Genomic DNA, 23,142 nt, shown 5'->3' with positions numbered 1-23,142 from the left:
TCCCATGAATTTGTCAAAACCAACTTCCTGTGTTAATGTTGGGGTAAGGCATAGAAAATAACCAGCCTGGCAGCTACAGAAAAATTAGGAAATTTAAAAAAACATAGGCTTTTTATTTACCCTAAGTGACAGATATGGGCTGAAATCTGAAAGAGAAATATGGGGCAAAAAAAATGCACTTCACTACACTTTTTTTTTCTGTTCTCCGCATTTTCTCCCTGTCTATTTATATATTCTGGAAAAAGTTTGTCTAATAAGTCTAGTTTTTTGAAGATTTTCTTTTGTTACTGCTCTTCCAGCCTCAGTGTTTAGAGTATGTTGTTTTTGCACCAGGTTACATCTAAAGAGTCACTATACTGGTTCAGATCAAGGATGCATCCAGATAAATATCTGATTCCCTAGATTAATCACACCCAGCTTCAGAAACTCAGGTTTTGTGCCTAGGATCAACTTGAGGCAATAGGAAAGAGTTCGGTAACCCCAGCACATGGCTTATAAAATGTTAGAGCTAGCAGATGAAAGGCAACACCAGGTAACAGGACTAACCTCCTTTCAGGACTGCTTCTAAGATGTGGTGAATCACCCTCTGTCTCCTTCTATGTAGAGAGAGACAGGACCTAAAATTAAGAGAGATTAACCCAGGCTCTGGTAATGCCCCATGAGTGTGCAGAACAAGAGGTTGTAAGAATTAAAAAAACTTAGAGCAACCTTTTCAAACACTCTTGTTTTCATCCTTTCCGGGATCCAGACTTTGAGATGCTCTTCATTTGACATGTTAATTCTTCTGGGACTTTCTCTAGTTTCTTAATGTGTGTACCTTTGGCAGCCCCACCTTCTGCTATCAGCAGGTTCTAGCCTTCAGTTTGTTTTAGTTCTGTCCTCTAATAGCTCCCTACTACTTTCCTGTGCTGTAATAACTATTGGCGCACCATGACTGCTTTTCTGCTTGCCATGCAGAGCTCCAGCAATGGAAGAAGATTGTATTGTCTTTAGGTGAAGTCTGCTCCTGGGTAGTTGGCAAGGTCAAATATGAACCATGAGCCAAGTGCCTCATTCTGTGTGGTGGGGGGCAGACTTGAACACCTCAAGCTGCACTTTTTTGGCTGAGTCCTTTGCCTGTCAGTCATACCCTCCTGGTGAAGAGTGAGCAAGAGGGATTTCATCCTCTTTTGCCCACCATGCAAGCTATTGCCTGGCAGGGCTTGGCAGAGATCTGCCACTACCCTAAGAGCAGGCAGGACCTCTTCCCCAGGCGTCAATGGGAAACTACCAAAAGGGAGATTTTGTGTGAGCTTTTTTCCAACATGTTGCTGTTTATATTCAAACCATTGCAGGGTTTTTTCAAAGTACTTGACTTTTGAGCAGTGAACTTAATTTGAGCCTCATCATATGTATGTTTGGGGGAGATCTGGTGAGCATCAACATATAAACACCTGTCCTTCCCTTCCTCTCCTAGGATTTTAGATAATGGGCTGTGTGCAATGTAAGGATAAAGAAGCAACAAAACTGACTGACGAGAGGGATGGCAGTTTAACTCAAAGCTCAGGCTACCGCTATGGGACAGATCCCACTCCACAGCACTATCCTAGCTTTGGTGTGACTTCAATCCCAAACTACAACAACTTCCATGCCACAGGAGGCCAAGGACTGACTGTGTTTGGTGGAGTCAATTCTTCTTCTCATACAGGGACCCTGCGTACAAGAGGAGGAACAGGTGAGTTTGAAAGTCTTATTTTAGTTCTCTTAGTGAGTGTCAATCCTGTGCCTACAGCAGAGACATGACTGTCTCAGCATGCTGCTTTTGGGGAGAGTTATTTCATGAAACAGTGTAAAGAATTGAAGTAGGGGTGGAGTTGAGTCTTCATCCTTACCTTTGCTAATTTGCAGGTGCTAGTTCACTTGGGAGGTGAGAAATTATGTGTACTTACCCAGTTTGGCTAACTGCCTCATCGCTCTAGCAGGGAATGGAAAGTGTGGGCTGAGCCACCTCAAATTGTTAACAGGAAATACTTGGCATGGCTATGTCTACACTCTCTCTTCAAACCCCCTTTGCCCTTTTGGGGTTCTGTGACTGTACGGAGTGAAGGAGGTGGAGTGCCTGCTGGCTGCGTAAGACAAGAGGAATTAGAATGATTGTTCAAAAAGTAGGAGGATTTAGTTTATTTTGCTCTTCTGCAACCTGAGTAGGTTACATGTTGCTTAGCCACCTCATCTCTCCAGGTTCCTTTCTCTCCTGCTTTTTGTGATAGAGTATAACGCACCTATCTTTTCCTTTAGGTGTAACTCTTTTTGTGGCACTTTATGACTATGAAGCAAGAACAGAAGATGACTTGAGTTTTCACAAAGGAGAAAAATTCCAGATACTTAACAGCTCGTAAGTTTTAGGCTGGGAAATTAATACTTTCGAACCTATAATGTTTACAATCATGTTTGCTTATGTTATTTTTAAATTCTAATGTTGGATATTCAAGATATGGAGGGGTTTTACTCTATGCTTACTTACTTGTCCTTGCATTTAGTGCACTTTTGCGAAGTGCTTTATTGTTAGGGGAAAAAAAAAACTTCAACCACATGCAGCTTTACTTCAAAAATAAGTGTGAGATTGTGTGATTCACTGCTTACATTTTACAGTAACCCCACATTCAGAACTGAGACTACCAGCTCTGTACTTTACCAGTAGCCACAGAAGTTCTGCAAGGCAGGTACTAACACTTTTTGCAATCTGATGCAAGTATCTCCACATAGAAATGAGCTAAAAACTGATTCACAAAAGAGGCGCTATCCAGACTTGCGTGCCGGGTTTAAAAGCATTTTTTTTCCTCTTAAAGGTAGGTCATGCAGTCAGAACATGTTAGGAAGTTCTGTTACCATTGCACAGTTGCATCTGACATGAAAACCACACTTCTATCCTGGAAATCATCAAGTTAAAATTAATTTTATCAACTGCCCATAGAAAAAAAAATCCCTTAGCAACTTAAAAATAACATCTAAAATTCACTGTGCTACTGACCTATATCTGAACATCTTGTAATTCTTGGCTAAGAACATAAAGTGGAAGGCTCTGTGTTATGTTCAGTATTGCTATCATGAAGAAGTAAAAATGGGTTAAAAACAATGCCAATTTCTAAAGGCTTTGTGATATTGGTCTCTTTTTTTCTTACACTGTGTGACAATGAGGCATATCCATCCCTGGTGCAACTCCTGTTAATTTTAATATAACAACTGCAGGGTTGGAGTTGGCTCAATGTGCATTGAAGTTAAAAAAAATCAGGTAATTCTGTGGAATATTTCATGAAGCTGAAGGGCTTTGATGTAGATGAAAGCACAGAAACTTCAGTTATGATTAGTAAAGGGAGAAGGAGTTTAAAACCTTTCTACTTCTAAATCAGTGCTTGAAAACAAGCCCTTTTTTAACCTATCATCCATTTTTGTTCACATTACCTGCTGCTTTCCTAACCTTGTACAAACTATGCTATAACTTGAAACAAGAAGAAGTTCCACACATTATAAATACATATGCCAGTTGATGAAATCAGGGGATGCTCACAGGGGCTTGCAGGGTGAGAAGTCAAGTCATCCTTGAAGTCGGTGAGACAGAGAGATTCTCCTACATGTGAATGGCTGCAGTACATGCATTTTGATGCAGGTAATTACTGCCTGGAAGAAGGTTTTCTAACAAAAGACCAAACATCCACTGATTTTTCTGCAGGATTATAGAAGTTCAGTATCCACTGTAGTCAGAGCTCTGCATTTAAACATGGACCTAACCACACTACTGGAGTAGTGACATCCAGGCTGGGGACCTACAGAAGGCTGTGTTTCTCTAAGAATGCTTCCTCTCTTCACTTGTATCAGAAATTATATGAAAGCCCATTTTTTATGTGTCTGCCAATGGTGCTTGCAAACAGAAAGCATATATGTGCATAAAACTAGTTTGTCTGGAATTTTTGGAGGGGTTTGGATTTTTCTTTAGTGCTCAACAAGTTTGATTTGTGCTTTGAAGTAAACATTCAGGGCAGCAATACCTGAAATGGCATACAGGGGGTATCCCCATGATTTGAAGTCAGAAATTATACTAGAGGCAGTTGGGGGGGGAAGGTACTTGCGGAGTGGTTCAGAGCAGAGTCTAACTTTGGGGCTCCAAAACACTCAGCTATGCCCAGCATCCCCACCCCCACTCCCACACACCCTGTCTAGCCCCACTGGCTAATTTCTTCCTACCTCAGCTGCATGTCTAAAATTAAGAGCTGTGAAAAAAGCCTGCATTCCTCCTTTCTGGCAATGCTTTGAGAGATTTAAGCTTCTCTATCAAAGCGGAGGGGGTTGTTGCTGATTTTGTGATCATCTACGGGGCTACTTTTCCCCTCCCTAGATACGACAAAATACCTCCATCTAGTGGACTCTCTGTACAGTAAGGAGAAGAAATGGAATGGTACAATTTATCAACCACAGTATAGCATATTGTCTCAGAAATATTCTACAGCAGCATATGGGGGAAGGGTTAGCACTTCAGCTGGTAAAATTAGGGATGCAAACAGATAGGGCTATTTGTCTGCCATAGTAATTCATACAAGGTGTATTAAAATAGTGTCAACTGCCAGCCTCTACAAAAGCTATTTATTCTTCACATTTTTTGAACTGTAAAATTGGAAGCAGCTCCTTTTTGACTAATCACAGTTGGGTTTTAGTTGTTTTCCTTAGAGTTCATGCTCCTTCAAACTGTTAAAGAAAGTGGAGTTGAAAATTTAAAGTAAGAACCCACCTTGTCATAACCTTTCTTGCCGGTAATAGCTTAGACTGTGTTTTCTGTAACTGCTTGCTTCCAGAAGAGGCTGAATTCTCCAGCCACATTTGATAATAGTGCTTTATTTAGTGAACAAAATTCTGGTTTACAGAGAGGGGAACTGTGAAAGAGTTTCTAAGCAATCCAGAAATAGAAAAGAAAATGCTTATTATTAGCAGTAGGAGTTAAATACTGGTGAATCTGGTGCTAAGAATGAAAGACAAATTGCTAAGTTCCAAATCATTGCATCCTGTAAAAAGCTGAAAAATAAATTCTCTTAAAGCTGCACATCTGTGCTGGTTTAAAGGTAAACCGGCAGCAGAAACGAACCCAGCTCCAAAGAGATTATAAATCAGAGTTACGATTTAATAAAAATAATACCATAAATACAATTATATAGACAAACAATTGGTTTTAACCCACAAAAACCAGATGTATAACCCAGCACCCTGGGGCACGAACAGAGTGGTGTTCATTGGCCCCTGTGCTGAGCCCCACGTGGTCCCCCTGAGTCCAGAGTAAAAGGAGAGGGAAAACCTGTTGATGAGAGTGCTGGTCACAGTCTGGTCGAGAGCGGTGATCGCAGTCCGGTCGAGAGTGGTGTCACAGTCTCGTCGAGGGTGGTGATCGCAGTCTGGTTGAAAGCGATGGTCACAGTCCAGTCGAGAGTGGTGGTTGCAGTCCGGTCGAGGTTCTGGTCCTCCTCTGGATCCAACAAATGGTACCAGAAGTCCCAAGACCCCAAGATTAGTCCTTTGCTACTTCAGCCTAGTCCTTTGCTACTTCAGACACCTCCTCCAGGTAGCCAGCAGAGGGAATCAAGTCAATGAAGCGTGCTCCTTAAGAGCCATCTAAAATGCCATGTTGATAGATGGCTTTTTGATATCTTTGGGTTTCAGGTTAATTATGCTCATAGAAGTTTAAAATTAGCAGTGAATGTGCTGTGACATAGTGATATGGTTTAACCCCAGACAGCAATTCAGCCCCACCCAGCAACTCAGCCCCACCTAGCCACTCTCTCACTCCCTCCCGTGATGGGATCCTGGAGAGAATTAGAGCGGTAAAAGTGAGAAAGCTCATGGGTTGAGATAAAGGCAGTTTGATAGGTAAAGCAAAAGTCATGCTCACAAGCAAAGCAAAACAAGAAATTCATTCACTGCTTCCCATCAGCAGACAGGCGTTCAGCCTCTCTCCAGGAAAGCAGGGCTCTATCACTCGTGATAGTGACTTCGGAAGACAAGCACCATCACTCTGAATATCCCCACCTCTTCCTTCTTCTTTTCCCAGCTTTATATGCTGAGTAGAGCACCATATGGTATGAAATATTCCTGTCATCAGTTGGGGTCAGGTGGCCCGGCTGTGTCCCTCCTAACCCCTTGTGTACTCCCAGCCTCCTTGCTGATGCGGTGGGGTGAGAGACAGGAGGCCTTGATGCTGTGTAAATTCTGCTCAGCAGTAACTAAAACATCCCTGCGTTATCAACAGTGTTTCCAGCACAAATCCAAACCGTAGTCCCATACCAGCTACTATGAAGAAAATTAACTCTATCCCAGCCAAAACCAGCACACAATATTCATCTTGGCAATTTTCCTATAAGCTCTCTCAAGGGTCTGTATTAAAATAATTGCCATGGAGACAGTTTTCAGTATTCTAGTCCAAATCCAGCCTGCACAAACCTGATTTTACTGGGCTGTTATGCCTATTTATGCCATTATGCTACATTTGAAAGGCTACACTACTAATCACTGCTGAAATAATTACAGGTATAAAGAAATGTTTATTATTTGGGTTTAGATGTGAACAGCAGTCTTGGAAGCATGCTGGTGATAAAGAGATGAGTTGCTGTGGCTTCTTATGCCACACAGTTAACGAAGTCAGATCATTGTCTTTACAGCTGTGTCTCACTCTCACTTCTCCTCACCTCTGTTTCTGCAGGGAAGGAGACTGGTGGGAGGCCCGTTCCTTGACAACAGGCGAAACTGGTTACATTCCCAGTAATTATGTGGCTCCAGTTGATTCCATCCAAGCAGAGGAGTATGTTTTCTTTTTTGTTGTAAAGACCCATTAGTGCTGTATAAGTAGGTGTGAGGAGTTGGTTTTGATTGATTGCAGTGATTTTTCAGATTACTTACATTATGTTTATTCCAGTTCTTAACCACACTGATAAATAATTAGGTAATTAGTAACAAAAGAAGCACAAGCTCAGTGCTTTTTCAATGTCAAAACAAAGGAAGAAAACCTAAAGGAACATAGGTCTGCTTCCTTTTTTCAGGTGTCGACTAATTTCAAGCTTTAGCCAGAAGGTGCCCTTGCTTTTCCTGAACCAACTTGTAAAAATATTTTGAGTCAATTAGTGTGCAAGTCAGCTGCATGTCTATTAAAAAGGGCGCATTGCATCAACAAATACAAATCCTACGATAGTAGGATGCCTACAACTCATGCAGCAGGCAGCATAATGAGGACATATCTATGCAAAGAAAATGAGTGATGTGTGTATCCATATTATTTCCAAAATAAGAGATACAGTGGAGGAGCTTATACAGCTGAGCAGGCACTGGTGTAGTCTGCACTTCAGGTTGATTGTGAAACAAAAAAAAAACATTTGCTGCAGGAAGGAAAAAAGGCAGGAATTCTGAAAGCCTCATAGAGAACCACAGTAAAGTGGTTACATCTGGTCCTTCTGCTGAGGTTTTAGAGATGTGCTTCAACAAAAATATTGGCTACTAATACATCACTGTATAAGTCAAATATGTAGCTTATAGCAACATCTGTCAAAATACTGCTCTTCAGCAGCCACACAGTTTTCTGCTCTTTACCTTGTCTATTCCTTCCATCCACCAAGTCTTGGTTTCTGTTTGTCCAAGTCTTGCCTTTTTCGTAGGATACCAAGCAAACATTCTCAGCAACTACTTATTACAGGCTTAGTGCAAAGTGCTACTGCATAACATATGCAACATTTACTACACAGTTTGTCACACTGCCTTTCCACCATGTTAAGAGACACATTATGACAAAAATGGTTGACTATACTTGAGTAACCATAGTTTCCACAAATAATCCTCCATGTTTGAGATCTGTGACACTAATTAATAATGCTATGTGGCATTTGCCTTACTATTTCTGATGCTTCCCTAAGGTGGTACTTTGGCAAACTTGGCCGAAAAGATGCCGAGAGGCAGCTGCTGTCATTTGGAAACCCCAGAGGTACCTTCCTGATCCGGGAAAGTGAAACTACCAAAGGTAGGCTGGCCAAAGTTATTCTGATAACAAATGAGACAATAAACAAGAAAAATTGTGCTAAGTGTGTGACGTACCGTTTTCAGTGGTATGAAGGTAGTGATAAGAATCATCTTGCATGTATTTGTGGATGTCTGGATATCTTAGGTCTTAGAATGAGTGTTTAAAGCAAAGAACAACCCAAGTGCAACCTCTGTCATGCTCAACCCATGGTATCTGCAGTGCAAGTCACACAGTGTGATCCTTTGAAATTCTGTATCCTTGGCTGGTGGGGGAAGAAAAGGAAAAAAAATTATATAGCAGTTTCAAATTCACATATTAACAGGGAAAAAACTTGAATATATTTCTAATTAATATATTCATAAAGTGTTCAACTGTATCTATTCTGTTGAAGTCAAGTGGAAGGATGTATTCTCCTCCTTCCCTCTAAAAATATTGAAGGAGTTCCAGTTTTCTTGATGGGTGCTATTTTTGCTTTTACATTTTGTTCACAAGGCCTGTCAACATCTTCTTCAAAAGTTTCACATATATGAAAAGATCTCTCTAACTCATATAACTATTGAGGAGAAAACTGCAACTAAGTAAAAACAAACCTGGCCATTTCTCAATTAATCAGCAATCCAAAACAAAAGCTGTGGGAGGCATAAGTCACTGGAATTAATTCCATGTAAGTTCTGAAGTCTAATGATGGTTCACGTGCTTAAAGCACTGACTTGTCAGTGCTTTGATCAGAGCACACTGTCAGCTAGACTTAGCATGCAAAGTGCTGGAGTTATGGCTAGTTAAGGGGTTTAAAGGAGAGAAGCAATGCTTCCCCTCTACCCAATCTATCTTCAGATGCTGCATTCTGTCATCTAAAATTGTAAGTTTTATATCTTTGACTCTTGTAGTCACTGGATTCTTCCTTTGCTGCCTATAACTCTGAAGACTGTTTCTGATACAAAATCTGAATAGACAGGCTGTTGTTCCAGACAGCCAATTTCTTGTCACCACACAACTTAATCATGCTTCACAGAGCAGTGAGGCACTCTCACCAGGAGCAAGACAGGCTCTAACTTGCTCTTTTTCTGCAAATAGCCTCCACCTGTTTTTTTTCACCAACAGTTGCTATGATGTGTGTGAGGAACAAGTCTTTATTCCACTCTGTGCCAAGTTTAAAAACTCGATCATATATGCAGCCATGGATCCTAAAAACAAACACAACACTGTTTCTCTAAACCACATTATCAGTTTAGTCTGGTTTTCCCATTTTTTATACTGTGATAGGGGATATATTTTGCAGGGCTGTTTACTTAACTAACTCAGGGCTTTTTTCCGTGTTCTTGTGAGACACAAAAGCATTGGGGAAATGGAGTAATTCATCATGGATGGACTTAGAGCAGCTAGTTTCATTTCTCTGCATTTGAACTTAAGGCTTTCTACATCTTCAGGCTAAGTTTTCTTCAAAGCCATTGGAAAGAACCAAACATGCATGGTTTTTGTCAAAAATGCCTATTTCCTTTCTCATCCTTGTTGTGATTCAGTATGTTGTTAGAAGAAAACAGCAAGCTTGTTGTTCACGAGAGAGAAAAAAATTGGCTGGGTGGCCTTAAATGGTGTGTTCTGCCATTAGTCTTCTCGAAATGCTTTGCTCCAGCTAGTTGTCTTGGGCTTGAGGCAGGAATTGTTTTGTGACCTAGAATTGTCCCTTCTGCTTTAAATAATAGCAATAATAAAATTATACGGGATCATGTTAAAAAGTATCATTGTAGATGATTTTAGCGTGAATTTAACCTCCCTTGATCAGAGTTGTCTTCTCTTTTTACTTCCAAAATAAATCAGATGGAGCTGGCTTTTCATTTTTTCAATGCCTGACTACCCAGATACTTCATCAGCTTTTGTCTGTATAACCTTTCACCTGGTTTCAATAGCCACTCTTCAAGGCTATCTGGTTTTCGGTTTGGGGTTTTTTTAAAATTCATTAGTATGATATATTGTAATGTCATATTTCTATCCCAAATTTTTATTATGTATATCTCATATTTGAATTCATCATCAGATAATAACATGTAGTATAAATAACCAACAGCCTAAATAAATGAATAATGAAATCCATCTTGGTTCTTGTTTTTGTCTGGATTTGAACTAATGCTCCAGTCCTGCAACTTGATCTGAGGTCAGCGGGGGTCCACAGAGGGCCACCCACGCAGCTGTGATTGCAGACCTGGAGCCACGGACTGTTTACATTTTCCTAAAGAATCTAAAAGAGTGACCAGATAGGCAGGGAGCGTGACTAAAGAAAATACAGCTGCTGCCAGTGAATCAAAACTCACAAATTTGGACATGGAGAACACTGCCTGGAAAATTCTGAAAGGAAGCTGACAATGTACAACCCAGAGTAGTGGTACAAAGCATGCATAATACGTGCTTGCAGATCCTCAAGAAGCTTTGAACTCGTAGTTGAAAAAGAGTTGAGAGAACTGGTTGAGGTGTACTGACTCAGTAACAGTACTGACCTCAGAAAACTGTCCTAAACAAGGAGTATTTTTCTACACTTAGAAGGCATAGAATCACAGAAGGGCTTGAGTTAGAAGGGATCTTAAAGATTATCTAGTTCCAACACCACCAAAATAAATAAATAGAAATAAAATATAAAAAAAAGTACCCAACCGTCACTTCTTTAAGGGTGCCTCCCATTCGCTTAAACCAGAATCATCTGTTTAAGTGCTGGCTCTTTTCCTCTCAAATAGAAGGCAAACAATAGGGAATTTGAGAAGTCCTTGGAGTCATGGTAAAGACATTTTACTCACCACAGCTCCCTCGGCAGTGAGCCACTCACCAGTGCAACCTATTGCAAGTTAATGTGGTCCTTCTTCCTGAGGAGGTATCCAGGAAAGAGATCTTACACCAGGGCCACCTTTCACATTGTACAAAACTGTCTGCTCATGGTTTTTCTTTCCTGCGCTTAGCTGACGTGGTTACCTGTGAAAGTAGCAGAGGCTCTGGAAGGAGGACCTTCCTGAGATCTCTGCAGCTGCCAGTTACCTCTTTTCCTTTTAATGCCTGAATTCCTCTGAGTAAACACAGTATTTGCCTGAGCCACGAGTGAAGATTTGTCTTCTCCGCTGCCTTTGAAATGGCCATGATTTTGTTCAGAAGCTGCATTATGCTGTAAAAAGTGGCTTTGCTTTTGACACCGTAGAGAACCAACATGTGTGCCACTATATGTTGAATAGGATTGTCCTTCAAGTAAGACACCTGAATGTACAGTGCCCTCCGTAGGTGGCTCGAGCTCCTTTTACAGTCAGCAGAAAGCTGGGGTTCTGTTCAAGCGCCCATGACTACAGACACCACAGTGCCATAACACTCATAGAAACTAGGCTGGCATTCAGCTGCCCAAATAGCACCAGAAGCTTATGTGTGGGCATCTAAATCAAGCCCGTAGCCCACCTGCAGAGAAGCTACCATTACACCTAAAACTACTGAGGTTCCTTTGCCTGGTCGTGAGTATCCAGAGACATTTGAAATGCCTTCAGGGTATCAACACGGATGGAAAAATGTGACAGCCTGTGGGAAAACTGCCAAGCAGCATGTCCTGAGGCATCTCGCATGGCACTTAATCCCTGTGCTTCAGCGTCTGAGTCCCACTAGTAAGCTCTAAAGCCCCTGCATGGATTTGGGAAGTTAAACATGCAGTTCTTGCAGATCTCCTGGTGCACAGTCTTCATTTAGTATCACCTTCAGAAGACTATGGTGTACAAAGTATCCTTATTTGGTTGTTTAATGCTTATAAAGAAGTTTGGTATCCATCTAGGTAACAATACTACGCACGTATGAAGTCATTTTCTCCAGTGCTTCCTATGAAAACTTGATATTTACCAGCCACTGTCATTTACATTAAGTGTAGTATTTCCAGTGTAACCTGAAACTTAGAATAGAAAAAGTAAATTTAGCAGCCTGAATCAGTAAATGTTAAAATGTGAGTTTTCGTTTATCCAGAAGTCCCAATTTCTTTCTAGAACATCGTGAAAGGAATGTGGTGTGAACATCCTAAGATCTCTCTGACACTCATCTCCTTGTGTTAAATAATTCTGTTCTTTTTCAGGGTACAGTAAGCATTTTTTGGAAGCAATTTCTCTTTCACTTTGTAACAACTGACCAGGAAACAAAATCTTTGTGACTAAGCGCTAACTACAAGTTTTGGTTTCTCCTTTGCTTGGAACAGGTGCCTATTCCCTGTCTATTCGAGACTGGGATGATATGAAGGGAGATCATGTCAAACATTATAAGATTCGTAAACTTGACAATGGTGGATATTATATCACAACTCGGGCACAATTTGAAACTCTTCAGCAGCTGGTTCAGCATTATTCAGGTAATTTTTCAGATAATACATGGCACTCTGAAGTATTTTAAAACAAAAGTGTTTGCTGCTGAGCTGATGTATGTGTAAGATACCCTAAAGAGTCATTTGAGCTATGAGTCTTGGTTGTTGTAGTGCATCTTCCATTATGCCTTTCCCATTGCAGTTATAAATGGCTTTGAATGCTGTTCACAGTGTAGTGGCAGAGCCTTTAAAACCTAACGCTTACTGAGGTAAAGGTTTTGCCTGCTCTCCTTCTTCTAAGCAAACAGAGTTACTGAATTTGACTTGCACATCTCAAAGCATGAATTCCCTGTGAATAAGTGAGTGCTAATATGTACCACTTTGCAGCACACTATTGCTAATAAAGCAAATAGGGAATTGCATTATGGAATTGTCACTGAAAGCAATGACCAAAAGGTTTGCATATATTACCTGAGTCAAATTTTCCTGCTTGAATTTTGTTCAATGTGCACAGTATTAGCATTTAAATTATAATTGGTCTAATTTAAAAAATAAATGAGGCAATGTGGGTGTTTCTGTGTGCATACTGTTTGTGTCCACCCACCAAGCTTTTTTTTTTTTAATTTCTGTAATTAAAATGTGGCATGCACTATTCCACCCAAAAATGCATCCTGCTGTCACTGGTGATTAGTGTACAACAGATACAACTTTAAAGGCCCCTAAGCCCCTGCATAGGACAACTGGTTCTTACATAGAAGATTGCCATGCTTCTTTTTGAACAGAAATTTGTATTTTGAATTATTTTGCTTTTTTGGTTTTTTTTTCCTTTACTTTAGCTTTTCATAATATTAACAGATGACCCAAAATGCTTGCTGCTCAAAAACTTTTCATAATTTTTACTTGGGAAGTCAACTTCTCTGTGGGGCATTTTTTCTGTATTCTTTGTATTCTGTCTGCTGTATTCTTATGCTATTCATACTAGACATCTGGCTGTCTTCTCCACCCAGTTTCTGATGGGTACATGCTGCCAGGGAGAACTTCTAGTTGTTTCTGGTGACTCTACTTTAAGCTAAATGAGGCATAAAAACTCACATGTAAGAAAGATAATTTTCAACCCCACTATACCAGTTGATATATGTCAACTTTTAGTTTTCTCTGTTCAGCTTATTTGGGTGGTATATTTTCCATGCAAAGATGCAGAAACAAATAGATTTAGAAACAGCCATTTTTGTGCAACACAGAGGCATAATCAGTAATATCCAGATAGGGTAGCTCTGGAGGCACAGTACAGATCAACACTCTAGAGGTTTCACCTGCTGTCTCCCAGATCCAGGCGAACAAGGAGCCCTCACTCCACGCAAGCCCCTGCTGACTTGAAACATAAAGGCTGCCTCTAACTGCCTGCTTTGCACTCTGAATTGTGGGAGGTAGATTAGCCACAATGCCTTGTGAGTGCCCAGATTTAATTCTAGGGAGAGCTCAAAGATGCCAAATGATTCAGCAAAGATCAGCGTGGTTCCTGAAGAACCACTGCTGAGACCATAAGTCAGTGCCTTGTTGGCAGGACACCCTTCATGGCCACCCACCCTCAGTCTTCATCCCACAGCTGTCCAGGCTGGAGGACCCCTCCTGTTCAGGTCATTGGAAACCAGGCTACCCAGGTGGAGTGAGCAGTTTGTTCTCATGTAAGCAGTCCTAGGTCAGGAGCTGGATGTACAAAGTGAACCTTTGTGCTGACAGAGCACAGGCATTCCTGCACTGTGCTCTCTTTCCACTGCCAAGTACCCTTATTACCCATACTCACCTCTTATCCCAGCCCCTTCTCACCTAGATACAAAGCTAACTACAATGTCTGGGCTTTCACAGGTGAGATGTACAAATGAAAAATTTTGAGATCCCCACAGTGTCCTGATGTCAGACTCAAGTCCAGTAACAGCACGTCCGAAGTTGAAGCATCATTCCCCCAATCCCAAAAAGCTGGCCTGTCAAGCATAAGCTCTTGTGCCATCTGGACTTAACTGGAGCACCAGCATGCCAAGCTATTTTTTAAAATTAAAGAAAAGAAGGAGGTCTTAAAAACCTCCAGCTTCTTCTTGCAGCTGTCCAAACTCATAAGGAAGCTTTTAAGATACAATCCGTATTTTGAGTAGTCCCTATCCTAATGTTCCCTTTGGAATTATCTTGGAATAAGACATGTCAACTGTTTGGCTAATCTTCCCTGTTTTGTGATCTTTGTTGTCTTGCTACAGGACACACAACAAGGTCCAGGGTCAGGGTGTCTGTAGGGATTCCCCCACCATTACACAACATTTGTGCTGATGAGGTAGAGCTTGGTGTTGCAAGGAGCTTCAGTGCTTGCCCAGCTTATGATGCTGAAACAAACTGTTCACTTGCCTGAAAAGAAATCTTGCACAGAAGAATACAATGTTTGAGTCTGAAATACAATTGCAGTTCCTCACCTTGCTCTGCTCTGCTTTACCTGTTTTAAGATACAAGTCGCTGTGCAAGCTTTATATTGTAGTCTGCTTTGTGCAGCATAATATACTACTCATCAATATGTATGTATACATATGGTTTTTTATATATATATGTAATTGTTTTTACTCCTGCTGAAATATCTTGTGTGACTGTTATCACAGTTCAGTCTTCTGTGAAGCTTTCCAAGAGACAATATAATGAACCTGCCCAAATGATGTAGGACTGGCTGCATATGCTAATAAAGGTTTGCTCTAGAAAGAATGTCAGGAAAAGTCTTTTACATGACACCTAGAAAAACACCTTTTCACAGAGCAGAATATAGAAAATACCTTTTCCCGGGATACAAGAAGTCCAGCAAATTTTCATTGCTGTGATTTTCAGAAAAAAAAAATCTTCTCTTCTTTTGCTCAGCACAGAAACAATCCACCTTGTAATTTACAGATAATTTTTAATTTTTTTACACTGTACTATGGTGAAGCAGTTTCTTATGAGGTTATCTTAATGCAGCATTGTGGGAGAAGGGAAATTCTGAGTCCATGAGAGAAAGCATTGGCAGTCACCTTCCATTTCAGGCTGTGGAAGCAGAGACTAAAATATTTCCTGTTCTGTCTCAAATGAACATGTTTCAGTGTTCAATTTCTAATCTTCCAGGATGCTTTGTGGTATGCAACTAACAGCTGTTGTGAGTAGCATTGTTTTTATGCTTACTGTTTTTGTTTTATGTCACACTTTTTTTTCTTTCCTCTCCTTTGCTGTTGGCTTCACTTCTGGCTCCATCAGAGAGAGCTGCAGGTCTTTGCTGCCGCTTAGTAGTCCCCTGTCATAAAGGAATGCCAAGGCTTACTGATCTGTCTGTCAAAACCAAAGATGTCTGGGAAATTCCACGAGAATCCCTACAGTTGATCAAGAGACTGGGAAATGGGCAGTTTGGGGAAGTATGGATGGGTATGGAGCAAAATAATTATTCTAAAATAGCTCTCTGTGTGGGGATTACAAGATGGAAGGTGAAAATGTAGGACACTCTAACCCTCAAGAAAAAAAATTATTAATGCTCAAAATGTTAGGAAAAATGGCTTTAGAATCATGTCTTTAACTTTGAAATTCTTTAATCTTCAACTTTCACTGTAATTGATGGCAAAAGAAAACTAAAATACCATGTTTTCTTTGAAGGTTTTGATTTTGACAAATTACCTCTGTCTTAATAATAAATCAAGGCTCACATAGTAATCTGTTAGTTATACCAAGAAGCCTTTTTCTGCAAGCTAACAAAAAATTCCTTACCCTGAGTATCCAAAACCCAGTGTTTGCAAATGAACTTCGATGCAACTCTGAAAAACAAATCACCTTCCATCTTTCTCAATGCATGCATAATTTTGGATTATAAGTGTGTTTTTTTTATTAATTTCCTCTCCTATAGAGAAAGCTGATGGTTTGTGTTTTAACTTAACTGTGATTGCTACGAATAATACCCCACAAACTGTTGGATTGGCTAAAGATGCATGGGAAGTTGCACGTGATTCATTATTTCTGGAACAGAAGCTTGGTCAGGGGTGTTTCGCTGAAGTGTGGCGTGGTAAGGCAGAGAATATATTTTGCTTTGGATGGATCTTTTAAGGCCCTCTTGGCAGAAATAAACATTTCAAGTAGAGATCTTAAAGCTAAAAGATCAGAATAGTATGAAATGTTAGTTTATATTGCCTGAAACAGTCAAACGTAAATACATTAATCCATGGGGAAGGTTCCTTTCACTTGCACACAGTGGTATGAGAGGCTCGGGCATTAAACTGCATTAATTGCATTGGGTTTATCTGGGTAACTACACAATTGCTAGATATTAAAATAGGAATGATGATAAACCTCTAAGGCAGAATTGTTAACCAGAAATTAATCTGGTAAGTAGACATTTTTCTTTCATCATGTGTTTTAGCACTGATGGGATCAGACCCTGAAAATGCTTCCATCCACTCTTCCAGTTTAAAAATAATGACAAGTATCAGCAAATTGATATTGTCGAGCTAGCTTTCCCATGCATCCACTTCTTTAAGTCTGAAATTTGTATCTGCAGCAGAACCCAGTAACTCGATATAGAGAGCAGGGACAATAGAGGCAAAACTTGCTGGGCCCAGCTGAACCCCCACTTTGAAGTCCAGAAATATTGACATTTTCCAAATCCACTGACATTCTGTTTTCTGCACACTTGCCAGCTAAACTTACTGACCCCCGCCCCCCCCCCACCCCGTGGGCCTCATTCTTTTAATGAGTATAAAACAATAGCAGTTGACAACGTGCATAAATCTTAGTATGGCCATAGCATTGAAACACAATACAGTGGCCATTTCATGAGAGGTGGCTCAATTTTTGTGCCAAATTGCGTTCTGTAGAGACTCTTTAAAATTACTAATTCAAATTAAGAATCACTATGTGTTGTTTCTTCAGAAAAATTTGGTGGAGCAGTTTGGCCACTTTTTGTTGCAGTGACACAAAAGTATGTAAAGCCAGTGAGTTCTCCTTGGTTCTTGCAGCTGTTTCCCATTGCAAGATTACAGCAAGGAGCACGGCAGCAAGTCTGTGAAATCTATAGAATTTATAGACTAGAAATATAGAAAGTTACAGAATCTCACAGAATTACGGTTGACCTGTTGCGAAGAAAGCTGCATACGTTTTCTGTTGGCATCTCCAGATAACTGCAGTTTCACCTTCCTGTTCTCCATCTTGAATGCATGCTCAAGTTTCCAGTTCATGATAATGCTTACTGGTCAGCTTTGTGTGCAGTAGATCTTAAACTGATACAGCAGTTAAAGGAACAAATTTTAAAAAATAAAAAAAATCAGCTCTGGGAAATAAAGGACCAAGTACCAGTACCAAATATCTGTCAGAAATGCAAAAGTTATTATTACAATTATGACATTATGTTTCTTAATGTATAATAAAAATATGTTAACAGCCCTGAAGCATTACCAAACTGGAGTAGATTAACACAGTAAAAATTAATAAAAAATACATTAAGTAGTAATGAACTACATATGGGAGGAATTCAGAGGGAAGTCCGTGCTAATTTTCTATTAGAGAAACACACCAAACCACAACAAAAAAACTTAACAATTTAAAACTCTAATCTGGGCTGAGAGGATAAATTAACATTTTTGCTTGATTTTCTTTTTTTAACCAGAGAAATTCATAGGAGTATTTAAAAACAGACCTGCTGAAAACACTTCATGGTAACAGAATGAATTCTGGAATTTTTATTAAGGCAATGTAAACAGATAGTACACAGTTAATCCTGTTAACACACCAGGTAAAATCCTAGTTTGTTAATGCCAGACTGGTGTCCATGAAACTGTGGTTTTATTCCTGGTTCGTATAATTTGCGGTGCCTCTGTAGAGTGGCTGTGACTGACAGCATGCTGGGGTCCAGAGCCTCAGAGACTGCAGACAAAACACACTCCCTGTCACCCATCAGAAAAGATTTTGGCCGCCGTGGTTAAAGTTAGAAGGCAAAACTGCGTCCTTCCCTGCTTACATAGGAGTGTTACTAAAGCAAAGTCTGCTTCAGCTCTGATTTGGAGGACTGAGTGAAATTAAGACCTCAAGAGTCCTCCTGAAGTGCACCGGGGTAGTGGAGGTGGTAGCTCAGGACATTACTCCGCTGACAGTACAGTGACACTCAGCAGAAAATCAAGGCATAATGAAAACAAACTTGCTCTGCATGGTTTTGACTAATATGTGCCTCCAGCCCCCACCCAGACATTTGGGATTGCCCTTTAAGTGATGCGTGACACAGGAGCAGCAGCTCCTCCACTGCTCCTCCGCTGTCCTCAGCTAGACAAGATGGACCTGGGATCTGAGCACTTGCAGAGGAAAGGACCCAGCCCATTTTGTGCTCTGGCAGGTTGCAAAAGCTCACAGTGAAGTTATTTTGGCTTAACCATTTCCCCTGCAGCAGCTGAGCCCTGCTAAATGTTCATGTACTTTTAGCGAAGACAAACCGGGTTTTTTACATGTTACCTTTTTTGATGACAGAGCCTTTGTGGACTTCATAGGCTTTCTGCTTATACTCATGCTTAAGTGCAGAGGGGTAATTTTTACCCAGTGTGATTAATTCCTGAAGTCATTTAGTGTTGTTCTGCCCTTATTACACAGCAGCTCCCTATCAACAGATCACAGGTCCATTCAAAGCCATTTCAGCCCTGACTCTGGAGCAGGGTTCTGGCAAGTCTGGGCAAAGGACAACCAGAAGGCACTAGAAAAGTGGTATTTCTACCCAGTTTAATTTTCTTCCTTTCTCTTCCCCCCCTAGCCCCCCACCCCCACCCTTGCCAAAAAAAAACCAACCCACTGTTATCATAAATAGGTCTTCTGGGGTTTTCTTCTTTCCAGTTCTTTCCAGTCTTCCTTCCTCCCCTTGCAAATACCTAAGTGAAGCCTTATCTCTTGTGAAATGCCCTGAGACAGCTTTCCCCAGCTCTCTCCAAGTCCTTGTGCAGGCTTTCGGATGTTAGAGAAGGCTTGGTAGCTGATGACTGAAAAATGATGCAACTTGTCCATTTCAGTGCTGACCACAAGTAAAGAACAAGATCAAGTAGACAAGAACCACCTCATTTTCAATCAGCAGCTTCTGGAGATGAGGAGGGGAAGGAAAAAATTGTATTTCAGTTTGGAAACACAAGTGTTTCTAAAATCAAATCAATTTAGGATTTGGTTTTGGGGAATTTTTCTTAAAATATTTTTCTTTCCTCTGACAGAACAAAACCAAAACGTTAAAATGTCTTGCAAATAAGAAGTTCTGGTTTTAACCAGTTTTGTTATCTAAATTTGTGACTGGAACTGTGTAGTTGTCTGTAGCAATTACTTGTTAGCAAGTAATTGCTGCAGATAACATGAAGATGGGTTTCAGCAGTCCCACATTTCTTACTCAGAGGAGGTTTCTGTGGAGATCAGTGGAAACATTGAGTAGGACAACAGCAATTGTGACCCAGTGCCAGTGGGAGTATTATTTTTCAGTATAAAAAAAAAAACTAAAATATGAGGGAGGCATGGGAGGAATATAATGATAAGGCAGCATGGGAAACCAAATTAAAAAATAACCCTTATATTAAATGTCTTTGCTGGTTTTTCCTTGGTTACATTGGGCATCAGGCAGAAAAAGGAGGAGAAGATATTTAGTCTAACTAAGTGTCTGTGCTTGTAGGTACGTGGAATGGAAATACTAAAGTGGCTATCAAGACCCTGAAGCCTGGCACTATGTCTCCAGAATCCTTCTTAGAGGAAGCCCAAATCATGAAGAAGCTAAAACATGACAAATTGGTCCAACTTTATGCTGTGGTATCTGAAGAGCCTATCTATATTGTCACGGAGTACATGAGTAAAGGTGAAGCCAGAGCTGCTGGCTCGATAATATTTTTTCTTTATTGATGCTTCTTGGGGACACAGACGAAGGTGCAGTGTGGTGCATGAACAGCATGTGAGGAAGGGGAGTAAGAACAGGAAACTAAATTCACCTTTGTCTTCAGAAGAATTATGAATTTCACTCTGAATTGGGCCCAAAACCTGATGCACAAAGAAAATTTATACTAGGTGGGGAAGAGAGAAGTTGGTGCAGCCTAAGTGATTTTAACAGCGTCAGCATCCAAACTTCACTGACAAGGGGAGATGTGCATTTTCTAGGTTTGATGATATTACATGCTGCTTCCCAAGATCCTAGCTTTTTCCAGCACCAGAGAGTTCTTGCAGCATCTTCTTTCAGTGTTTACTTGTCAGCTTAGGATTTCTGTCTCTTCATTTAGCAGTCCTGAGTTCTGTCACATGCACCTTGCTCTCAGATCACAGCTTCATTTTCAGACCACCCCATTTATCATTTTAATACATGATTTGCACGTTATTCTTTCCCCTCCTCTCTGCCTTTCTCTTTCCCCTTCTCCTTTCTCTCTTTCTTTAAGCTACTTAACTGGTAATGATGTAAAATGAGAAAAGGAAAACTTTTTGCTTCGTCAGATCTCCAGCAGGGGTGCTGAGAGCAGAGCAAAAAATCTGCTTGTTTTGGAAAAGCAAATGAACCAAATAGGAAACATAAGTTCTCACAGGGAAGTTTCATTGTACGTTGGAGGATGTACTCTGAAATTTTAAGTCCATTTTTTCAGTCTGTTTGGAGTTGATTTTTATTTTCCTGGCAGGTGCTTGCCCACCTCCCTCCTCAGAGGCATCCAAGCCCCGACTAACTCACACTTTAATCATATGTGTTGGTGACAACCATATGCCTTTTCCCTTTAAAAAAAAAAAAAAAAGACTTTTCAAAATCCTTCTGAAGTACATGGTTTATTTTGGCTTACTTTACTAGTTTGTACGGTAACATTTTACAACTTTGGATCTGAGCTTGAGGCTGACAATTTATCAAGCGAGACTGCCACACTTCTCTTTGAATACAAGATTGGGATGGAAGCTATAGGCATTTTATTTAAAGTGACAGGGTACCTCCTTGTTCTCCTTTGCACAGGAAGGCTGTGTCCTTATTGTTTTTGCTGAAGTTACTTTCATTTCATGTCTGCTTTGTCTTCCTAGCAGTCTTCTAAAATTAATGATTCATGCTGTGTTTAGCTCTGGGTTACCTAGAGAAGGAGCACTACTCATTTCTAAGGAAAAATAGCCTTTGCTAATGCTATCCCCTTTGGGCTTATCAGGCTTCAGGCCGACCTTTCATTTGGAGCTGGTTGAGCTGGGATCTGACTTTTTCCATAGCTTGTGTGGCTTGGAACTGAACTGCTGCTTTTCAGCTAGCTGAGGCCTTTAGAGAGCAGCAAGTATGTAGTTTTAAAGAGCACTGGAAAAGTTAAGAAAGACCAGCTTTCTCAGTAATGGTCAGGAAGACTAAAAACAATGTTGTTTCTTTTCCCTGCAACTCTCCTTGTACTAGTGGCATATTCTTCTGCAAGACAACCTTAAAGAAGAGTAAAGCAAGTATAATAGAATTCTAAAATATCATGGGGTTTTTTTAAACTGTCTCTTAAACTTGAAACACTGCTGTCTTTAATATGGCATGTATTGCTGCACTTCCATCCTGATGAGTTGCCATTGTTTTCCTAACATCTTTCTATTGTGTCAACTCTGCATTTGCAGGGAGTTTGCTAGATTTCTTAAAAGATGGAGAAGGAAGAGCTTTGAAGTTACCGAATTTGGTGGACATGGCAGCCCAGGTCTGTCTTCAGAGTATTGAGCACTGAGATGTATGTTTTGTAGCCCCTGTAAGTCTGAGTTCATTTTAAATGCACCAATTGTGTCTCATGCTTCTCACAGGTGGCTGCAGGAATGGCCTACATAGAGAGAATGAATTACATACACAGAGATCTGCGGTCTGCAAACATTCTGGTGGGAAACGGCCTAATATGCAAGATTGCCGACTTCGGATTGGCAAGACTGATTGAAGACAATGAATATACAGCCAGACAAGGTAAAAACAATGGCAGATGTAGCACTGCGTGTCATTCTTGTGACAGGGAAAGAATTGAACATGGCTTTGAAAAGCTCTCTCATATGTTTTGGGGTTTGGCAAATCCTGAGGTCATATTAACTCCTAGGCCAGAAGTTCATTGCTGAATGCATGTCCTAAAGAGAATGTCTTATTTAGTTGTCTTCCCTTTAAAAACTGACAAAAATGAAACAAAGATGATGGATGAGAGCACAGTTGGTAAAGTGACAGTAAAGATGAAGATCCTCATGGTGCCATAACAAAGAGGATACTTTACTTACCAGCCTTGAAAGTCTGAATGGGGTAATCCAGAAAAGTCTATGTAAGCTATTTCTTTCATAATGTGCCTTCTAGTATTTACTAACAACTATAATTATTGCTGTGCTATTCTTGTTTTCTTTATTTTGAACAGGTCAACTAGTTGTGTCTCTTTGCAATGGAACTGCCTTTCAGAGTACTATGTTTTCTTTGGGAACTGAAAACATTATTTTAATAGAAGTGCCATTTTCCAGTGCCACACAGAGTGCTAGGCATAGACAACCACTGATACACTATGAAAGTGTATCAAAGAGTTTTGTAGCTTTTTTTAAAAAGCATGTGTGTCATGACACAGGCTCTTTGTAGTTAGTCATTCTTTACAAGTCATGCTTAGTTGTCAGATGTTGGTCCAAGCTGTAGAGCTACATTTTTGTTCTCTTTCTGCTGGCAGGACTTTGTTAGTGTTTGCTCAATATGTGTTGGTAAACAGCACTCCATCCATTTCAGTGCCAAAGCCAAGGAAGGTCCCACTAAACCCTGTTGTATGTCACCAGAAATCACAGGTCGGCTAAGTGCTTCATTACCTACATTTACTCCTTCCTGTTGTTTCTTCTCTTGAGC

General features: G+C 40.4%; 1 protein-coding gene across 4 annotated transcripts in view; it reads left to right on the top strand.

Annotated features, from left to right (window-relative positions):
* FYN (FYN proto-oncogene, Src family tyrosine kinase) overlaps positions 1–23,142 on the top strand; it is a 142,734-nt gene that overhangs the window by 99,550 nt on the left and 20,042 nt on the right. For 2 of the 4 annotated variants that reach the window (XM_017829327.1, XM_017829318.1), the window contains 9 exons: positions 1,457–1,714; positions 2,278–2,374; positions 6,719–6,817; positions 7,920–8,023; positions 12,225–12,374; positions 15,585–15,749; positions 19,993–20,172; positions 21,915–21,991; positions 22,092–22,245. In XM_017829327.1, coding sequence (XP_017684816.1) covers positions 1,468–1,714; positions 2,278–2,374; positions 6,719–6,817; positions 7,920–8,023; positions 12,225–12,374; positions 15,585–15,749; positions 19,993–20,172; positions 21,915–21,991; positions 22,092–22,245 — 1,273 coding nt within the window. In that variant the 5' untranslated portion in view covers positions 1,457–1,467. Of the gene's footprint in view, positions 1–1,456; positions 1,715–2,277; positions 2,375–6,718; positions 6,818–7,919; positions 8,024–12,224; positions 12,375–15,584; positions 15,750–16,221; positions 16,378–19,992; positions 20,173–21,914; positions 21,992–22,091; positions 22,246–23,142 lie in introns of all 4 variants that reach the window. The other 2 variants (XM_017829345.1, XM_017829334.1) reach the window with 2 other exon arrangements.

This window comes from Lepidothrix coronata, unplaced genomic scaffold (assembly GCF_001604755.1).
Source record: "Lepidothrix coronata isolate B3197 unplaced genomic scaffold, Lepidothrix_coronata-1.0 Scaffold5, whole genome shotgun sequence".
Taxonomy (NCBI): domain Eukaryota; kingdom Metazoa; phylum Chordata; class Aves; order Passeriformes; family Pipridae; genus Lepidothrix; species Lepidothrix coronata.
This window is presented reverse-complemented; position numbering and strand designations above follow the sequence as displayed.